This window comes from Aristolochia californica, unplaced genomic scaffold (assembly GCF_029961685.1).
Source record: "Aristolochia californica isolate CCGP_79_NKW_82.1479 unplaced genomic scaffold, dmAriCali1.0.hap1 SCAF_15, whole genome shotgun sequence".
Taxonomy (NCBI): domain Eukaryota; kingdom Viridiplantae; phylum Streptophyta; class Magnoliopsida; order Piperales; family Aristolochiaceae; genus Aristolochia; species Aristolochia californica.
The window spans coordinates 18,403,414-18,425,170 of record NW_027181826.1 but is presented as its reverse complement, the minus strand read 5'-3'; the positions used below and the strand labels follow the sequence as shown (position 1 = coordinate 18,425,170).

General features: G+C 38.2%; 3 protein-coding genes across 3 annotated transcripts; 1 reads left to right on the top strand and 2 right to left on the bottom strand.

Moving 5' to 3' along the window:
* The first annotated feature begins 1,130 nt into the window (after positions 1 to 1,130).
* On the top strand, positions 1,131 to 1,991 carry LOC137951187 (uncharacterized). Its single transcript, XM_068797774.1, has one exon. It carries the CDS (start codon positions 1,131 to 1,133, stop codon positions 1,989 to 1,991), a length of 861 nt encoding a protein of 286 aa, XP_068653875.1.
* Positions 1,992 to 5,824: 3,833 nt separating this feature from the next.
* LOC137951186 (alpha-mannosidase At3g26720-like) lies at positions 5,825 to 7,304 on the bottom strand. The gene is made up of 4 exons (XM_068797773.1): positions 7,291 to 7,304; positions 7,059 to 7,152; positions 6,623 to 7,003; positions 5,825 to 6,535 (listed from the first exon to the last, which is right to left on the bottom strand). Exons 1-4 carry the CDS (start codon positions 7,302 to 7,304, stop codon positions 5,825 to 5,827), a joined length of 1,200 nt encoding a protein of 399 aa, XP_068653874.1.
* Positions 7,303 to 8,483, bottom strand: LOC137951683 (uncharacterized). The gene is made up of 2 exons (XM_068798524.1): positions 7,871 to 8,483; positions 7,303 to 7,720 (listed from the first exon to the last, which is right to left on the bottom strand). The coding sequence occupies exons 1-2, from the start codon at positions 8,075 to 8,077 to the stop codon at positions 7,322 to 7,324; spliced, it is 606 nt and encodes a 201-aa protein (XP_068654625.1). The 5' UTR covers positions 8,078 to 8,483; the 3' UTR covers positions 7,303 to 7,321.
* Between the last annotated feature and the right edge of the window lie 13,274 nt (positions 8,484 to 21,757).

Below are 21,757 nucleotides of genomic sequence, written 5' to 3'. Positions count from 1 at the left end.
CAAGAAAGATGGATTGCTATGGGTAAGGAATTGGAGGAAATACGAGCACGGTTAGATGCTTCCATTGAACGTTATGCAAGGGAGGAACTCGTTGCTGCAGAAAAAAAGGTCACACGACCTCATATCTTTGATCACATATGCTCACAAGAGGTAGCAGAAGCTATCTCAGACAGGCAGAATGGCCCATGGCCGGAAAAATAAAAAAATTTGTCTCCAGAGGTGGACGCAGAAAAGAAAAAAGGGTTATCTGCCAAGAAGTCAAAATCAGTCCTCCGCTGCTCACGGCAAGCCACTATTATGCACATAGCCACACTCCGTTCTGCACGGGAGGGGAAAAATTTCCTGGCCATTCCGACCGAGAAATATTTTCGAGAGTCTGTCTCGGCAAAATTCCAATCGGCGAAGCCTCCAAGGGCTGCTAGTCACCGCAGGAGCAGCAAGAGACTCTGTCGGCGAAAATTCCGCCCTATTCGGTGACATTCCAATAGAAGAACCGTCAGTGACATTCTAGCAGAAGATCGTCGGTGACATTTCTGCAGAAGATTGTCGGCAACAATTCAGCAGAAGACCTGTCGGTGACATTCCAGCAGAACCGTCGGCGACATTCTGAGAACCGTCTATCTCGACAACTCTCCCAGCGTTGAAACGAAGCCCCAACGGACTGCTCTTCACCACCGGAGAAGCAGGAGATTTCGTCGACGATATTTTCGCAGAAGACCATCGGCGACAATTCAGCAGAAGACCTGTCAGCGACATTCCAACAGAAGAACCGTCGGTGACATTCCAGCAGAAGAACCATCGGCGACATTCCAACAGAAGAACCATCGGCGACATTCAAGTAGAAGACCGTCAGAGAAATTTCAGCGGAGAAGAACCGTCCACAACATTCCAGCAGAAGACCGGTTGGCGACATTCCAGCAGACGACCAATCGGCGACGCTTCCGCAATTATCGGCTCCCGCCCTGTTCGGGATTTGCTACAGGAGGAAGAAGGGGTCCGATTAAATTTTCCTAACTTAGGAAAATTTAATCGGCGCGGTCCGCTGAGTCGCACGCCGGACAGCGGTTCCTGAACGGAGTCAACCCAGGTTAACACAGACCGGCCTAAAAAAAAAAAATTTGGGAGTCCTGATGGGGGGTCATAGCTATCGCGGATGCTACTTCGGCACCGGTGGAGACGTCGGCATACAGACACTAATTCCAAGCTTGAGGACAAATACCGATAATTTACATCATATCAACTGCAAGAAAGATTTACTGTGGGATCGTGCTGATGAAAGTGAATGTAAATCTGATACAAATGTAAGTCTTGGAAGTCCACAACAAATTACTTTTATGGTAGTTCATGGTGAGGGAAATACAGAGACTTCTTTTAAAGTTTTTGGTAATGCGGAAAGATCTTCCTTTGACTATCCAGTAGTCATGTTAAAGCATATTGCTAATGATGTGCAGCATGCACCGATGCCAAAGATAGTTGAGGACCTAGGGGGCTCTATTACCTCTCATGGAAGTTCTTGCACCCATGCTATCATAGGAACAGTAAGAAGAACTATAACTTTCTGCACTACCTTGTGTTCTGGTGCTTGGATAGTCTCACCTGACTGGTGGAAAACAAGCTTCTGGGAGGGGAGATCTGTTGGTGAGTCATTGTTTGTCCTACAACATCAAGATTTTGAGCCTAAGTACAGGTTTGGGGTAGAGGATGCAGTTTTCAGAGCAGAAGCAAGCCGACATGCTTTGCTTAAGGGATACGATGTCTACATAGACCACCATGTTCAGCCTCCAGTTGACACGTTAATGGCCAGTGTGGAATCTGCTGGTGGAAATGTTCTTGGTGGACTTGAAGACATGAAAGAACCTGAATGGACAATTTTTGTAGTGTGTGACGTGCTGTATGGTTTTTTTGTGGCGGGATTGAACAGCTGGTGGCTGTTATTAGAGTACTGCATGTGTCTGCTATTCGAAGTGCCTCAGTGGCACCTGCAGCAATGAGGTGCTGCTCTACCAACTATTTGCAGAATTTTAGTGGACTCAAGGCTGCTGACTACTTCGCTTATGCAGATCGAGCAAATGTTTATTGGGCAGGATACTTCAAAAGTAGACCGGAAATTAAGGGTTATGTGAGCATGATGTGTGGCTACTACTTGGCTGCCAGTCAATTGGAGTTTCTTAAAGGGAGAGATGGTTCTGGGCCTTCAGGCCCTACAACAGCATCTCTGGCTGATGCTTTGACACTTGCACAACATCATGATGGAGTCAGTGGAATTGAAAAGCTTCATGTGGGCATTGATTATGCAATTAGACTCTACATGGGCTATTCAGAGGCTGCAAAGTTGGTTGAGTCTTCACTCGCTTGCTTGACAGAGTTGAACAGGAGCTCTAGATGCAGAAACCCATCCACTAAATTCCTATTAGGGTTTAAGATAAAATATTATAAAAATATCTTTATAAATAAAATATTCCAAAAATACCCATGTGGCCTAAAATTGAAATAAATAAAGTAAATTAAATAAAACACTAAAATAATAATGTTATTGCGTGCATAACATTACACCCCCCTTGGAAGATGAGTTTGTCCTCAAGCTCGGAAGTAGTGTCTGTATGCCGATGTCTCCACCGGTGTCGAAGTAGCATCCACGATAGCTATAACCCCCCCTCTGAACGCCCAATTTTTTTTTTTTTGGGCCGGTCCGAGTTAACCTGGGTTGACACGGTTCAGGAACCCTGGTCCGGCGTGCGACTCAGCGGACTGGGCCGATTACATTTTCCTAAGTTAGGAAAATTTAATCGGACCCCTTCTTCCTTCTGCAGCAAATCCCGAACAGGGCAGGAGCCGGTAATTGCGAAAGCGTCACCGATTGGTCGTCTATTGGAATGTCGCTGATGGGTCTTCTGCTGGAATGTCACCGACGGTTCTTCTCCGCTAAAATTTCATCGACGGTTCTTCTCCGCTGAAATTTCACCGACGGTCTTCTGCTGGAATATCGTCGACGGTTCTTCTGTTGAAATGTCACTGACGGTTCTTCTGTTGGAATGTCGCTGATGGGTCTTCTGCTAAATTGTCACCGACTGTCTTCTGCGGAAATGTCACCGAAGGAATCTCCAACTTCTCTGGTGGTTAAGAGCAGCCCGTTGGGGTTCGCTTCGCCGCTGGGAGAGTTGCCGAGATAGAGGGCTCTTGGAATGTCACCGACGGTTCTGCTGGAATGTCGCCGACGGGTCTTCTGCTGAATTGTCACCGACGGTCTTCTACGGAAATGTCACCGACGATCTTCTGCTGGAATTTCGCCGACGATCTTCTGCTAGAATGTCGCCGACAGTTCTTCTGTTGGAATGTCGCCAAACTGGGCGGAATTGTCGCCGACGGAGTCTCCTACTGCTCCTGAGGTGACTAGCAACCCTTGGAGGCTTCGCCGATTGGAATTTTGCCGAGACAGACTCTCAAAAAATTTTCCTGGTCGGAATGGCCAGGAAATTTTTCCCCTCCCGTGCAGAACGGAGTGTGGCTGCATGCATAACAGTGGCTTGCCATGATCAGGGGAGGACTGATTTCGACGTCTTAGCAAATAACCCTTTTTGCTTTTCTGCGTCCGCCTCTGGAGACGAATATTTTGATTTTTCCTGCCATGGGCCGTTCTGCCCATCCGAGATAGCTTCTGCTACCTCTTGTGCGCATATATGGTCGGAGATTTGAGGTCGTGTGACCTATTTTGCTACAGCAACGAGTTCCTCCCTTGCATAACGTTCAATAGAAGCATCAAACCATGCTCGTATTTCCTCCAATTCCTTACCCATAACAATCCATCTTTGTTTGGATATAGAATAACCCATTGTGTTCCCGCTCTGATACCAGTTGTTAAAGTCCCGGATCTGACACAAGGATTCTTTGGGAGGATCTGGGATCTGCCACGGATTACCGTATGGATAGTAGGGATTGTAGGGAGACATGGAGAACGAAAACGAAAAATCAAACCAAAGGGAAGCTTGAAAACCCTAAAGCTCGTTGAGGAGAACTCTAAACCTCTTTATGCTAGATTTAACCTAATTCTTAATACATTAATACTTCAATGGAGCTGTGTCTCCCAATTCTTGCTGCTGGATTTCTAGGGCCATCTTATAACACTGTACGAAATTGGCAAGTTAGCCGACCATAGCATGAGTGTCAACCAATTGCATATGGCCAGCAAATTTGGCAAGAGCATGCTCCTGACCGTCATGCAAGTTGGGATTTTCAATTGAGTTCCCAAGATAGGGGATAGCCTGACTGTATTGTCCCAAGCTGTAGGATCGTGTTGCTACCACATGCAAATACAACACCATCTCTAATCTGGATTTCCTAGCAGCACGTATTTCAAAAGAGTTTGATGCCCAAAGAGCAAGATTCAGAGCCTTCTGGGGATTACACGCACAGGGACTGTTCATATCAGTAGCAAAATACAGCCCCTCAAAAAAAAAATTCAGCAGTCTCCAGAAAAAAATTTCTATGAATCTTGGCATCCCCAGAAAAATTCCATGTTGAAATTCATACACACCAACCGGAATTCTGTCAATTGGCCATCGATGCTTTGCTTAACGACCCAGAGACCCTTTGTCTCCAATTTTCGAGCACCGTTGCTGCTGCTCAGCCCCTCTGAGCCACATCAACGCCCTGTAAAACTTATTTTGATCTAAAAATCGAGAAAGTTTCTGAAGGTTACCCCCAATGGCGTTGAAGACGGTTCCCCGCTGGGCTTCCAAGGGTGAGGTTGAGGCTGAATCCGAAAGCCAACGCCCACCGGATTTGTTTCCGACGGCGCTTCCTCTTTTTCTAGTGGACTCTTGTTTCTGCTGGTGTTGGTAGATGTTCGGAGACAAAGGAGGGATGCCCTAACTGATTCGTCATGACCGAGACAGATCGGAATGCTTCCCTCTACTGTGCGGAAAAAAATTCTGCTGGTCGTGAGAAGGGGATTTGGGAGGTTGAATCCAAATCAGCCTGTATCGAGGTGATTTTTGTAGAAAACCACTCCGATTTATCGTTGCTGGTCAGCTTTGGATTTCCTTGGGCGGAAATCTTGAATTTTGCTGAAGCCTGGCCTTTCCGCTCGCCGAATTTGAGGTTGCCCCCGCATGGACTTCGACGGGTACACTGGACGATATTTTCAATTTTTCTGGCTTGTGGCTTGTTTTCGATTCTTCTGTTGCTTTTCCTTCATTGCATACCTCTTGCTCGGAACTTTCAGGTCTTGTGACCTTTTCTGCGGCAACGCATGGCTCCTTTGTCCAACATTCCATGCAAATTTTACACAATACTCGTGCTTCTCCTGCTTCTTTGCATATTTTGCCCATGCGAGCTTCTACCTTCTCCCAATTTGGGAATACATCCCCCATTGTGTTCCCACTCTGATACCAGTTGTTACAGTCCCGGTTCTGACACAAGGATTCTTTGGGAGGATCTGGGATCTGTCACAGGTTACGAGTCTTCCATGCATTACTATAGGGATAGTAGGAAGACATGGGGAAGACGAAGATCAATGGAGGATGAGAGAATACTGAGGGAAACCCTAACCTCGAGATCAAGAAGGTGATCTCAAGCCTCTTTACGCTAGATTTAACCTAATTCTTAATACTTCAATCCCCCTTTCTCATTACTCTTACCCCTTAAATAGGGTTCACCCTGTTAGGGTTTAATATAAAATATTACAAAAATACTCTTGTAATTAAAATATTACAAAAATAGCCCTGTAAATAAAATATTCCCAAAAATACCCTTGTGGCCTAAACTGAAATAAAATAAAGTATATTAAAAAAAACTATAAAATACTAATGTTATTATGTTCATAACATTACACTCCCCCTGAAAGAACGAGCTTGTCCTCAAACTCAGAAGTAGTGCGAAAAGGTAGATCGAGGGATACTTGCTGGCTCCAAGCTGGCATATAATTTCTAATCCTATTAATAAAATTGCGTCCACTAGAATTTGTGAAAAATACTTTATTGGTCATCATTATTGTCATAAATTGAGTAATAACTTCTTTGCTAGTGAAATCAGCCGCTGGTAGAGGCTCAACTAGGAACTCAAATTCAGTATGGTCGTTCCCTTGGTACACTCGTGTGATCTGTGATATCCATGGTTTAATTCTCTGACGCACGTCATCCAAAACTGGGCCCCAGAAAATAGTGAAACCTGGCTTTGGGCAGAATATGTAGGGGCAAAATATGTAGGCACCAGAAGCCTGAGTATCCGCACCACTTCCGTCATCTCCTATATAATATTTATAATACTGTTGGAGAGACGCCTTCACCGAGCTTGTGGTATGATGATACTGGATTAGTTTCCCATCAACATCAGCATAAGTAAGTATTAGATGTCCTTGCCCAACACGTATAGAATCACTGTTACGTCCTACAGACGTTTCAACCTCTGATAGAATCGATTTTGGGCCTGTACTTTCGGAACTTGAAACAACATTGGTTCGGAAACCTAGAGGAGGTACACTTGCTGCAAAAGCAAGCCAATCCATCGGAATATCAATTGGTAGCACACCCAACTGTGCCTGGACATAGAAGGTCTACATGCCCAATGCTACATTAGCAATTGGTAGTAGCCGTGACTCAATTTCTTTTCCCTCAACATCACTCACAATAATTGATGCACTGGTGACCGATATTCTAACAATATCCGCTCTCTTCCATATAAGAGAATTGTAGACAGCAAAAACCAAATCATTACCCTTGGCAAGTTGTGCCTCTGATGTAGGACAATAGCTAATGTTTAAAAAAGGCCACTGTAAAAATTTAGTGGATGGGTTTCTGCATCCAGAGTTCCTGTTCAACTCTGTCAAGCAAGCGAGTGAAGACTCAACCAACTCTGCAGCCTCTGAATAGCCCATGTAGAGTCTAATTGCATAATCAATGGCCACATGCTGCTTTTCAGTTCCACTGACTCCATCATGATGTTGTGCAAGTGTCAAAGCATCAGCGAGAGATGCTGTTGTAGGGCCTGAATGCCCGGAACCATCTCTCTTTAAGAAACTCCAATTGACTGGCAGCCAAGTAGTAGCCACACGTCATGCTCACATAACCCTTAATTGCCTGTCTACTTTTGAAGTATCCTGCCCAATAAACATTTGCTCGATCTGCATAAACGACGTAGTCAGCAGTCTTGAGTCCACTGAAATTCCGCAAATAGTTGGTAGAGCATCACAGGCACCACTGAGGCACTTCGAATAGCAGACACATGCAGTACTCTAATAACAACCACCAGTGGACCCTTCATCCTTCTGTTCAACCCAGCCAAAAAAAACCATACAGCACGTCACACATTGTCCGTTCAAGTTCTTTCACGTCTTCAAGTCCACCAAGAACATTTCCACCAGCAGATTCCACACTGGCATTAAGGTGTCAACTGGAGGCTGAACATGGTGGTCTATGCAGACATCGTATCCCTTAAGCAAAGCATGTCGGCTGGCTTCTGCTCTAAAAACTGCATCCTCTACCCCAAACCTGTACTTAGGCTCAAAATCTTCATGTTGTAGGACAAACAATGACTCATCAACAGATCTCCCCTCCCGAAAGCTTGTTTTCCACCAGTCAGGTGAGACTTTCCAAGCACCAGAACACAAAGCAGTGCAGAAAGTTATAGTTCTTCTTACTATTCCTGTGATAGCATGGGTGCAAGAACTTCCATGAGAGGTAATAGACCCCCCTAGGTCCCCAACTATCTTTGGCATCGGTGCATGCTGCACATCATCAGCAATATACATTAACATAACTACTGGATAGTCAAAGGAAGATCTTTCAGCATTACCAATAACTTTAAAAGAAGTCTCTGTTTTTCCCTCACCATGAACTACCATAAAAGTAATTTGCTGCGGACTTCCAAGACTTACATTTGTATCAGATTTACATTCACTTTCATCAGCACGATCCCACAGTAAATCTTTCTTGCAGTTGATATGATGGCCCCCTTTAACTTTGCTTGACTTCAATGAGAACAATGAAGAGTCCCAAACTGTCCTCTCCTCACTGGGCACACCCATCTGTGCTGCAACCCCAGCAAGTGTGCTTGGCTGATCTCCTTTTGTATCACAAAACATACCCCTTCTCCTCCTATCAGCAGCCTCTACAAGAGAGACCAGTGTACCATGATTTTTATGGCTATCAAGAGTCGTCTGGCACAAATTCTAGGCCTCATCAAACTGAAGTGCGAGGACAAGGGCCACAACTACATCACGACAAGTCTCCCCCACCCTCGGAGCTGTGTCTCCCAATTCTTGCTGCTGGATTTCCAGGCCCATCTTATAACACTGTATGGAATTGGCAAGTGTGCCGACCATATGGCCAGCAAATTTGGCAAGAGCATGCTCCTGACCGTCATGCAAGTTGGGATTTTCAATTGAGTTTCCTAGATAGGGGATAGCCTGACTGTACTGTCCCAAGCTGTAGGATTGTGTTGCTATCACATGCAAATACAACACCATCTCTAATCTGGATTTCCCAGTAGCACGTATTTCAAAAGAGTTTGCTGCCCAAAGAGCAAGATTCAGAGCCTTCTGGGGATTACACGCACAGGGACTGTTCGCATCAGCAGAAAAATACAGCCCCTCACAAAAAAAATTCAGCAGTCTCTAGAAAAAAAATTCTATGAATCTCGGCATCCCCAGAAAAATTCCATGTTGAAATTCATACACACCAATCGGAATTCTGTCAATTGGCCATCGATGCTCTGCTTCACGACCCAGAGACCCTTTGTCCCCAATTTTCGAGCACCGTTGCTGCTGCTCAGCCCCTCTGAGCCACATCAACGCCTTGTAAAACTTATTTTGATCTAAAAATTGAGGAAGTTTCCGAAGCTTACCCCCAATGGTGTTGAAGACGGTTCCCCGTTGGGCTTTCGAGGGCGAGGTTGAGGCTGAGACTGAGAATCCAAAAGCCAGCGCCCATCGGATTTGTTTTCGACGACGCTTTCTCTTTTTCCGGTGGACTCTTGTTTCTGCCGGTGCTGGTAGATGTTCGGAGACAAAGAAGGGATGCCCTAACTGATTCGCCGTGACTGAGACAGATCGGAATGCTTCCGTCTGCTGTGCGGAAAAAAATTCTTCTGGCCGTGAGAGGGGGATTTGGGAGGTTGAATCCAAATCAGCCTGTACCGAGGAGATTTTTGTAGAAAATTACTCAGATTTATCGTTGGTGGTCGGCTTTGGATTTCCTTAAGCGGAAATCTTGAATTTTGTTGAACCGTGGCCTTTTCGCTCGTCCGAATTTGAGGTTGCCCCCGCATGGACATCGACGGGTACACTGGATGAGATTTTCAATTTTTCTGGCACGTCGCCTGTTTTCGATTCTTCTGTTGCTTTTCCTTCGTTGAGTACCTCTTGTTGGAAAATTTCAGGTCTCTGTGACCTTTTCTGCGGTAGCGCGTGGATAACTTATCCAACATTCCATGAAAATTTTATACAATGCTTGTGCTTCTCCTGCTTCTTTGCATATTTTGTCCATGTGAGTTTCTACCTTCTCCCAATTTGGGAATACATCCCCCATTGTGCTCCCGCTCTAATACCAGTTGTTACGGTCCCGGATCTGACACAAGGATTCTTTGGGAGGATCTGGGATCTGCTACGGATTACAGGTCTTCCATGCATTACTGTAGGGATAGTAGGAAGACATGGGAAAGACGAAGATCAATGGAGGATGAGAGAATACGTGGGTTTTTTAGGGAAACCCTAACCTCAAGATCGAGAAGGTGATCTCAAGCCTCTTTACGCTAGATTTAACCTAATTCTTAATACTTCAATCCCCCTTTCTCATTACTCTTAACCCTTAAATAGGGTTCACCCTGTTAGAGTTTAATATAAAATATTACAAAAATACTCCTATAAATAAAATATTATAAAAATACCCTTATAAATAAAATATTCCCAAAAATACCCTTATGGTCTAAACTGAAATAAAATAAAATAAATTAAAGAAAAACAATAAAATACTAATGTTATTGTGTTCGTAACATTACTGTACTGTTATGGTTCTGGGTTAAGTAACTATGCCTTCCGCTCTTAACAGGCCAGTATTTTGGGTAGTATTGGCTAGGTGCTTAACATTTGGTATCAGAGCAGGCGCTACATCCCGAGTTCGACTCCCCACGTGCGTGGGCGACCGCAATCCCCGGACGTTCCCCAAAGGCACTTGTCGTTGTGTTAATGCCACCGTGGTCGTCGGCTCGGGAAATGTTATGCACGCAATAACATTAGTATTTTAGTGTTTTCTTTAATTTACTTTATTTATTTCAGTTTTTGGCCACATGGGTATTTTTGGAATATTTTATTTATAGAGGTATTTCTGTAATATTTTATCTTAAACCCTAACAGGGTGAACCCTATTTAAGGGGTATGAGTAATGAGAAACACAAGCATTGAAGTATTAAGAATTAGGTTAAATCCAGCGTAAAGAGGCTAAGAGTTCTCCTCAACGAGCTCTAGGGTTTTCAAGCTTCCCTTTGGCTTGATATTTCATTTTTGTTCTCCATGTCTCCCTATAATCCCTACTATCCATACGGTAATCCGTGGCAGATCCCAAATCCTCCCAAAGAATCCTTGTGTCAGATCCGAGACCATAACAACTGGTATCAGAGCGGGAACACAATGGGTTATTCTATATCCCAAGAAAGATGGATTGCTATGGGTAAGGAATTGGAGGTGTTCTATATCCCAGGAAAGATGGATCCTTCCATTGAATGTTATGCAAGGGAGGAATTCCTTGTTGCAGCAAAATAGATCACACGACCTCAAATCTCCGACCACATATGCGCACAAGAGGTAGAAGAAGCTATTATTAGGGATTTGTACTAGTGGAATTTCCCAAACATGGATTTTGGAGTTCATTTTTAGTGCGTGAAATAATTTTCTATTTATTATAGTTTTCAAATTTTTTTGCCCATATGAACTCTAAAATTTTCATTTTGTTGTGATCTATTTGCTTTATATCTTTTTAGTTTACGAGGAAAAAAGGGAGAGCGAAAACTAAAGTTTGGATCAGAAAAAAAAATTTGAACCAAAATGGAAATGCACAATTGCTGAGAGAGATAATTCCAAAAAGTGTCTGTGATTTTAAAGGATAGGCAAAAAGTTGGTTGTTTGGCTCTCTGGTAAATATCCAACCACACGTTAACTTGAGAATTAAATTTTTTTAACTCCTTGAAATTTTTAGATCATTAGGCCACTTGCATCATCAACATGTTTTTGGCATGCACATCCACCACACTTAAAACATGTCAGGATCAGTTAGAAGTCTCTTTCCTATTAAATTCCACCAATCTATTATTAGGGGGTTGTACTAGTGGAATTTCCCAAACATGGATTTTGGAGTTCATTTTTAGTGCGTGAAATAATTTTCTATTTATTATAGTTTTCAATTTTTTTTGCACACATGAACTCTAAAATTTTCATTTTGTTGCAATCTATTTGCCTTATATCTTTTTTGTTTACAAGGAAAAATGGGAGAGTGAAAACTCAAGTTTTGATCTGAAAAAAACAATTGGAACATCGAAAATGGAAATGCACAAATGCTGAGAAGGATAATTCCAAAAAGTATTTGTGATTTTTAAGTATCGGCAAAAAGTGGGTTGTTTGGCTTTGGTAAATATCCAACCACACGTTAACTTGAGAATTTAATTTTTTCTACTCCTTGAAATTTTTGGAAGGCCACTTGCATCCTCAACTAGTTTGTGGCATGCACATCCAGCACACTTAAAACATGTTAGGATCAGTTAGAAGTCTCTTTCCTATAAAATTCCACCAACCTATTATTAGGGGGTTGTACTAGTGGAATTTCCGAAAACATGGATTTGGGAGTTAATTTTTAGTGTGTGAAATAATTTTCAATTTATTATAGTTTTCAAATTTTTTTGCACACATGAACTCTAAAATTTTCATTTTGTTGCGATCTATTTGCCTTCTCTCTTTTTTGTTTACGAGGAAAAATGGGAGAGTGAAAACTCAAGTTATGATCTGAAAAAAAAAATTTGTACAACCAATATGGAAATGCACAAATGCTGAGAGAGCAAATTCCAAAAAGTATCTATGATTTTAAAGGATAGGCAAAAAGTGGGTTGTTTGGCTCTCTGGTAAATATCCAACCACTCGTTAACTTGAGAATTTAATTTTTTCAACTCCTTGAAATTTTTGGATCATTAGGCCACTTGCATCCTCAACATGTTTATGGCATGCACTCCACCACACTTAAAACATGTTAGGATCAGTTAGAAGTCTCTTTCCCATAAAATTCCAATAAATTTATTATTAGGGGGTTGTACTTGTGGAATTGCCCAAACATGGATTTTCGAGTTCATTTAGTGCGTGAAATAACTTTCTATTTATTATAGTTTTCAAATTTTTTTCCACACATGAACACTAAAATTCTCAATTTGTTACGATCTATTTGCCTTATATCTTTTTTGTTTACAAGGAAAAATGGGAGTGTGAAAAATCAAGTTTGGATCTAAAAAACAAAATTTGAACATCCAAAATGGAAATGCACAAATCCTTAGAGAGATAATTCCAAAAAGTGGGTTGTTTGGCTGTAGTAAATAGCCAACCACACGTTAACTTGAGAATTTAATATTTTCTACTCCTTGAAATTTTTGGATCATTAGGCCACTTGCATCCTCAACATGTTTGTGACATGCACATCCACCACACTTAAAACATGCTAGGATCAGTTAGAAGTCTCTTTCCTGTAAAATTCCACCAAGCTATTATTAGGGGGTTGTACAAGTGGAATTTCCCAAACATTGATTTTGGAGTTCATTTTTAGTGCGTGAAAATTTTTTCTATTTAGTATAGTTTTCAAATTTTTTTGCACACATGAACTCTAAAATTTTCATTTTTTTGCGATCTATTTGCCGTATAACTTTTTTGTTTACGTGGAAAAATGGGAGAGTGAAAACTCAAGTTTCGATCTGAAAAAAAAATTTTGAACATCCAAAATGGAAATGCACAAATGCTGAGAGAGATAATTCCAAAAAGTATCTGTGATTTTTAAGGATAAGCAAAAAGTGGGTTATTTGGCTTTGGTAAATATCCAACCACACGTAAACTTGAGAATTTAATTTTTTCTACACCATGAAATTTTTGATTCATTAGGCCTCTTGCATCCTCAACATGTTTGTGGCATGCACATCCACCACACTTAAAACATGTTAGGATCAGTTAGAAGTCTCTTTCCTATAAAATTCCACCAAGCTATTATTAGTGGGTTGTACTAGTGGAATTTCCCAAACATGGTATTTGGAGTTAATTTTTAGTTCGTGAAAAATTTTTTATTTATTATAATTTTCAAATTTTTTTGCACTCATGAACTCTAAAATTTTCATTTTGTTGCGTTCTATTTGCGTTATATCTTTTTTGTTTACGACGAAAAATGGGAGAGTGAAAACTCAAATTTGGATCTGAAAAAAAAAATTTGAACATCCAAAATGGACATGCACAAATCCTGAGAGAGATAATTCCAAAAAGTATCTGTGATTTTTAAGTATAAGCAAAAAGTGGGTTGTTTGGCTCTCGTAAATATCCAACCACACGTTAAGTTGAGAATTTAATTTTTTCTACTCGAAATTTTTGGATCATTAGGCCACTTGCATCCTAACCTTGTTTGTGGCATGCACATCCACCACACTTAAAACATGTTACAATCAGTTAGAAGTCTCTTTCCTATAAAATTCCACCAAGCTATTATTAGGGGGTTGTACTAGTGGAATTTCCCAAACATGGATTTTGGAGTTCATTTTAGAGCGTGAAATAATTTTCTATTTAATAAAGTTTTCAAAAAAATTTTCACACATGAACTCTAAAATTTTTATTTTGTTTCGATCTATTTGCCTTATATCTTTTTTTTTTACGAGGTAAAATGGGAGAGTCAAAACACAAGTTTGGATCTGAAAAAAAAAAATATTTGAGCAACCAAAATGGAAATGCACAAATGCTGAGAGAGATATTTCCAAAAAATATCTGTGATTTTTAAGGATAGGCCAAAAGTGTGTTGTTTGGCTCTCTGGTAAATATCAAACCACACGTTAACTCTAGAATTTAATTTTTTCAACTCCTTAAAAATTTTGGATCATTAGGCCACTTGCATCCTCAACATGTTTGTGGCATACACATCTACCACACTTAAAAGATGTTAGGATCAGTTAGGGGTCTCTTTCCTATAAAATTCCATTAAGCTATTATTAGGGGGTTGTACTAGTGGAATTTCCCAAACATGGATTTTGGATTTCATTTTTAGTGCGTGAAATAATTTTCTATTTATTATAGTTTTCAAATTTTTTTGCACACATGAACTCTAAAATTTTCATTTTGTTGTGATCTATTTGCCTTATATCTTTTTTGTTTACGAGGAAAAATGGGAGAGTGAAAACTCAAGTTTGGATCTGAAAAAATAAATTTGAACATCCAAAATTCAAATGCACAAATGTTGAGAGTGGTAATTCAAAAAAGTATCTGTGATTTTAAAGGATAGGCAAAAAGTGGGTTTTTTGTCTCTCTGGTAAATATCCAACCACACATTAATTTGCGAATTTAATTTTTTCTACTCCTTGAAATTTTTGGATCATTAGGCCACTTGCATCTTCAACTTGTTTGTGGCATGCACATCCACCACACTTAAAACATGTTAGGATCAGTTAGAAGTCTCTTTCCTATAAAATTCCACCAAGCTATTATTAGGGATTTGTACTAGTGGAATTTCCCAAACATGGATTTTGGAGTTCATTTTTAGTGCGTGAAATAATTTTCTATTTATTATAGTTTTCAAAATTTTTTGCACATATGAACTCTAAAATTTTCATTTTGTTGTGATCTATTTGCTTTATATCTTTTTAGTTTACGAGGAAAAATGGGAGAGCGAAAACTAAAGTTTGGATCAGAAAAAAAATTTGAACCAAAATGGAAATGCACAATTGCTAAGAGAGATAATTCCAAAAAGTATATGTGATTTTAAAGGATAGGCAAAAAGTGGGTTGTTTGGCTCTCTGGTAAATATCCAACCACACGTTAACTTGAGAATTAAATTTTTTCAACTCCTTGAAATTTTTTGATCATTAGGCCACTTGCATCATCAACATGTTTTTGGCATGCACATCCACCACACTTAAAACATGTCAGGATCAGTTTGAAGTCTCTTTCCTATTAAATTCCACCAATCTATTATTAGGGGGTTGTACTAGTGGAATTTCCCAAACATGGATTTTGGAGTTCATTTTTATTGCGTGAAATAATTTTCTATTTATTATAGTTTTCAATTTTTTTTGCACACATGAACTCTAAAATTTTCATTTTGTTGCAATCTATTTGCCTTAAATCTTTTTTGTTTACAAGGAAAAATGGGAGAGTGAAAACTCAAGTTTTGATCTGAAAAAAAAAATTGGAACATTGAAAATGGAAATGCACAAATGCTGAGAAGGATAATTCCAAAAAGTATCTGTGATTTTTAAGTATCGGCAAAAAGTGGGTTGTTTGGCTCTGGTAAATATCTAAACACACGTTAACTTGAGAATTTAATTTTTTCTACTCCTTGAATTTTTTGGAAGGCCACTTGCATCCTCAACTAGTTTGTGGCATGCACATCCACCACACTTAAAACATGTTAGGATCAGTTAGAAGTCTCTTTTCTATAAAATTCCACCAACCTATTATTAGGGGGTTGTACTAGTGGAATTTCCGAAAACATGGATTTGGGAGTTAATTTTGAGTGTGTGAAATAATTTTAGATTTATTATAGTTTTCAAATTTTTTTGCACACATGAACTCTAAAATTTTCATTTTGTTGCGATCTATTTGCCTTCTATCTTTTTTGTTAACGAGGAAAAATGGGAGAGTGAAAACTCAAGTTATGATCTGAAAAAAAAAATTTATACAACCAAAATGGAAATGCACAAATGATGAGAGAGCAAATTCCAAAAAGTATCTATCATTTTAAAGGATAGGTAAAAAGTGGGTTGTTTGGCTCTCTGGTAAATATCCAACCACACGTGAACTTTAGAATTTAATTTTTTCAACTCCTTGAAATTTTTGGATCATTAGGCCACTTGCATCCTCAACATGTTTATGGCATGCACATCCACCACAATTAAAACATTTTAGGATCAGTTAGAAGTCTCTTTCCCATAAAATTCCACCAATCTATTATTAGGGGGTTGTACTTGTGGAATTTCCCAAACATGGATTTTCGAGTTCATATTTAGTGCGTGAAATAACTTTTTATTTATTATAGTTTTCAAATTTTTTTTGCACACATGAACTCTAAAATTCTCATTTTGTTGCGATCTATTTGCCTTATATCTTTTTTGTTTACAAGGAAAAATGGGAGCGTGAAAAATCCAGTTTGGATCTAAAAAAAAAATTTGAACATCCAAAATGGAAATGCACAAATCCTTAGAGAGATAATTCCAAAAAGTGGGTTGTTTGGCTGTGGTAAATAGCCAACCACACGTTAACTTGAGAATTTAATTTTTTCTACTCCTTGATATTTTTGGATCATTAGGCCACTTGCATCCTCAACATGTTTGTGGCATGCACATCCACCACACTTATAACATGTTAGGATCAGTTAGAAGTCTCTTTCTTATAAAATTCCACCAAACTATTATTAGGGTGTTGTACTAGTGGAATTTCCCAAAGATAGATTTTGGTGTTCATTTTTAGTGCGTGAAATAATTTTCTATTTATTATAGTTTTCAACTTTTTTGGCACACATGAACTCTAAAATTTTTATTTTGTCGCGATCTATTTGCCTTATATCTTTTTTTTTTTACGAGGAAAAATGGGAGAGTGAGAACGCAAGTTAGGATCTGAAAAAAAAATTTTAAACATCCAAAATGGAAATGCACAAATGCTGAGAGAGATAATTCCAAAATGTATTTGTGACTTTTAAGGAAAGGCAAAAAGTGGGTTGTTTGGTTCTGGTAAATATCCAACCACACGTTAACTTGAGAAATTAATTTTTTCTACTCCAAATTTTTGGATCATTAGGCCACTTCCATCGTCAACATGTTTATGGCATGCACATCCACCACATTTAAAACAAGTTAGGATCAGTTAGAAGTCTCTTTCCTATAAAATTCCACTGAGTTATTATTAGGGGGTTGTACTTGTGGAATTTCCCAAACATGGATTTTGGAGTTCATTTTTAGTGCATGAAATAATTTTCTATTTATTATAGTTTTGAATATATTTTGCACACATGAACTCTAAAATTTTCATTTTGTTGCGATCTATTTGCCTTATATCTTTTTTGTTTACGAGGAAAAAATGGAGAGTGAAAACTCAAGTTTGGAGCTGAAAAATCAAATTTGAACATCCAAAATGGAAATACACAAATGTTGTGAGATATAATTCTAAAAAGTATATGTGATTTTTAAGGATAGGAAAAAAGTGGGTTGCTTGGCTCTCTGGTAAATATCAAACCACACGCTAACTTGAGAATTTAATTTTTTCTACTCCTTGAAATTTTTGGATCATTAGGCCACTTGCATCCTCAACATGTTTGTGGCATGCACATCCAGCAAACTTAAAACATGTTAGGATCAGTTAGAAGTCTCTTTCCTATAAAATTCCACCAAGCTTTTATTTGGGCGTTGTACTAGTGGAATTTCCCAAACATAGATTGTGGAGTTCATTTTTAGTGCATTAAATAATATTCTATTTATTATAGTTTTCAAATTTTTTGCACACATGAACTCTAAAATTTTCATTTTGTTGCGATCTATTTGCCTTATATCTTTTTTGTTTACGAGGAAAAATGGGAGAGTGAAAACTCAAGTTTGGATCTGAAAAATCAAATTTGAACATCCAAAATGGAAATGTAGAAATGCTGTGAGAGATAATTCTAAATAGTATGTGTGATTTTTAAGGATAGGCAAAAAGTGGGTTGTTTGGCTCTGGTAAATTTCCTACCACACTTTAACTTGAGAATTTAATTTTTTCTAGTCCTTGAAATTTTTGGATCATTAGGCCACTTGCATCCTCAACATGTTTGTGGCATGCACATCCACCACACTTAAAACATGTTAGGATCAGTTAGAAGTCTCGTTCCTATAAAATTCCACCAAGCTATTATTAGGGGGTTGTACTAGTGGAATTTCCCAAACATGGATTTTGGAGTTCATTTTCAGTGCGTGAAATAATTTTCTATTTATTAGAGTTTTCAATTTTTTTTGCACACTTGAACTCTAAAATTTTCATTTTGTCGCGATCTATTTGCCTTATAACTTTTCTGTTTACGAGGAAAAATGGGAGAGTGAAAACTCAAGTTTGGATCTGAAAAAAAAAATTTGAACATCCAAAATGGAAATGCACAAATGCTTAGAGAGATAATTCCAAAAAGTATCTCTGATTTTTAGGGATAGGCAAAAATTGAGTTGTTTGGCTTTGGTAATATCCAACCACATGTTAACTTGAAAATTTAATTTTTTCTACTCCTTGAAATTTTTGGATCATTAGGCCACTTGCATCCTCAACATGTTGTGGCATGCACATCCACCACACTTAAAACATGTTAGGATCAGTTCGAAGTCTCTTTCCTAAAAAATTCCACCAAGCTATTATTAGGGGGTTGTACTAGTGGAATTTCCCAAACATGGATTTTGGAGTTCATTTTTAGAGCTTGAAAAAATTATCTATTTATTATAGTTTTCAAATTTTTTTGCCCACATGAACTCTAAAATATGCATTTTGTTGCGATCTATTTGCCTTATATCTTTTTTGTTTACGAGGAAAAAATGGTGAGTGAAAACTCAAGTTTGGATCAGAAAAAAAAATAGAAGATCGAAAATGGAAATGCAAAAATGCTGAGAGAGATAATTCCAAAAAAGTATGTGTGATTTTTAAGGATAGGCAAAAAGTGAGTTGTTTGGCTCTCGTAAATACCCAACCACACGTTAACTTGAGAATTTAATATTTTGTACTCCTTGAAATTTTTGGATCATTAGGCCACTTGCATCCTCAACATGTTTGTGGCATGCACATCCACCACACTTAAAACATGTTAGGATTAGTTAGAAGTCTCTTTGCTATAAAATTCAACCAAGCTATTATTAGGCCGTTGTACTAGTGGAATTTCCCAAACATGGATTATGGAGTTCATTTTTAGTGCGTGAAATAATTTTCTATTTATTATAGTTTTCAAATATTTTTGCACACATGAACTCTAAAATTTTCATTTTGTTGCGATCTATTTGCCTTATATTTTTTTTTGTTTACGAGGAAAAATGGGAGAGTGAAACCTCAAGTTTGGGTCTGAAAAAAAAAATTTGAACATCCAAAATGAAAATGTACAAATCCATAGATAATTCCAAAAAGTGGGTTGTTTGGCTTTGGTAAATAGCCAACCACACGTTAAGTTGAGAATTTAATTTTTTCTACTCCTTGTAATTTTTGGATCTTTAGGCCACTTGCATCCTCAACATGTTTGTGGCATGCACATTCACCACACTTATAACATGTTAGGATCAGTTAGAAGTCTCTTTCTTATAAAATTCCTCCAAGCTATTATTAGGGGGATGTACTAGTGGAATTTCCCTAAGATGGACTTTGGAGTTCATTTTTAGTGCGTGAAATAATTTTCAATTTATTATAGTTTTTAAATTTTTTTTGCACACATGACCTCTAAAATTTTCATTTTTTTGCGATCGATTTGCCTTATAACTTTTTGTTTACGAGGAAAAATGGCAGAGTGAAAACTCAAGTTTAGATCTGAAAAAAAAAAAAATTTGAACATCCAAAATTGAAATGCACAAATGCTGATAAAGATAATTCCAAAATGTATCTGTGATTTTTAAGGATAAGCAAAAAGTGGGTTGTTTGGCTTTGGTAAATATCCAACCACACGTTAACTTGAGAATTTCATTTTTTCGACTCCATGAAATTTTTGATTCATTAGGCCACTTGCATCCTCAACATGTTTGTGGCATGCATATCCACCACACTTAAAACATGCTAGGATCAGTTAGAAGTCTCTTTCCTTTAAAATTCCACCAAGCTATTATTAGGGGGTTGTACTAGTGGAATTTCCCAAACATGGTTTTTTGAGTTCATTTTTAGTCCGTGAAATAATTTTTTATTTATTATAGTTTTCAAATTTTTTTGCACACATGAATTGTCAAATTTTCATTTTGTTGTGATCTATTTGCCTTATATATTTTTTGTTTACGAGGAAAAATGGGAGAGTGAAAACTCAAGTTCGGATCTGAAAAAAAAAAAATTGAACATCCAAAATGGAAATGAACAAATGCTGAGAGAGATGGATTGGCAAAAAGAGGGTTGTTTGGCCCTCTGGTAAGTATCCAACCACACGTTAACTTGAGAATTTAATTTTTTCTACTCGAAATTTTTGGATCATTAGGCCACTTGCATCCTCAACATGTTTGGGGCATGCACATCAACCACACTTAATACATGTTAGGATCAGTTAGAAGTCTCTTTCCTATAAAATTCCACCAAGCAATTATTAGGGGGTTGTACAAGTGGAATTTCCCAAACATAGATTTTGGAATTCCTTTTTAGTGCGTGAAATAATTTTTTTATTATATTTTTAAAATTTTTTTGCACACATGAATTCTAAAATTTTCATTTTGTTGCGATCTATTTTCCTTATATCTTTTTTGTTTACGAGGAAAAATGGGAGAGTGAAAACTCAAGTTTGGATCTGAAAAAACAAATTTGAACATCCAAAATGGAAATGCACAAATGCAGAGAGAGATAATTCTAAAAAGTATGTGTGATTTTTAAGGATAGGCAAAAAGTTGGTTGTTTGGCTCTGGTAAATATCCAACCACACATTAACTTGAGAATTTAATTTTTTCTACTCCTAGAAATTTTTGGATCATTAGACCACTTGCATCCACAACATGTTTGTGGCATGCACATCCACCACACTTAAAACATGTTAGGATCATTTAGAAGGCTCTTTCCTATAAAATTCCACCAAGCTATTATTAGGGGTTTGTACTAGTGAAATTTCTAAAACATGGATTTTGGAGTTCATCTTTAGTGCGTGAAATAATTTTCTATTTATTATAGTTTTCAAATTTTTTTACACAAATGAACTCTAAAATTTTCATTTTGTTGCGATCTATTTGCCTTATATCTTTTTTGTTTACGAGGAAAAATTGGAGCGAGAAAACACAAGTTTGGATCTAAAAAAAAAAATTTTGAACATTCAAAATGGAAATGCACAAATGCTGAGAGAGATAATTCCAGAAAGTGGGTTGTTTTCCTCTGGTAAATATCCACCCACACGTTAACTTGAGAATTTAATTTTTCTACTCGAAATTTTTGGATCATCAGGCCACTTGCATCCTCAACATGTTTGTGGCATGCACATCCACCACACTTAAAACATATTAGCATTAGTTAGAAGTCTCTTTCTTACAAAATTCCTCCAAGATTTTATTAGGGGGACGTACTAGTGGAATTTCCCAAACATGGATTTTGGAGTTCATTTTTAGTGCGTGAATTAATTTTCTATTTATTATAGTTTTCATATTTTTTTGCACACATGAACTCTAAAATTTTCATTTTGTTGCGATCTATTTGCCTTATATCTTTTTTGTTTACGAGGAAAAATGGGAGACTGAAAACTCAAGTTTGGATCTGAAAAAAAAAAATTTTGAACATCCACATTGGAAATGCACAAATGTTGAGAGAGATAATTCCGAAAAGTATCTGCGATTTTTAAGGATAAGCAAAAAGTGGGTTGTTTGGCTTTGGTAAATATCCAGCCACACG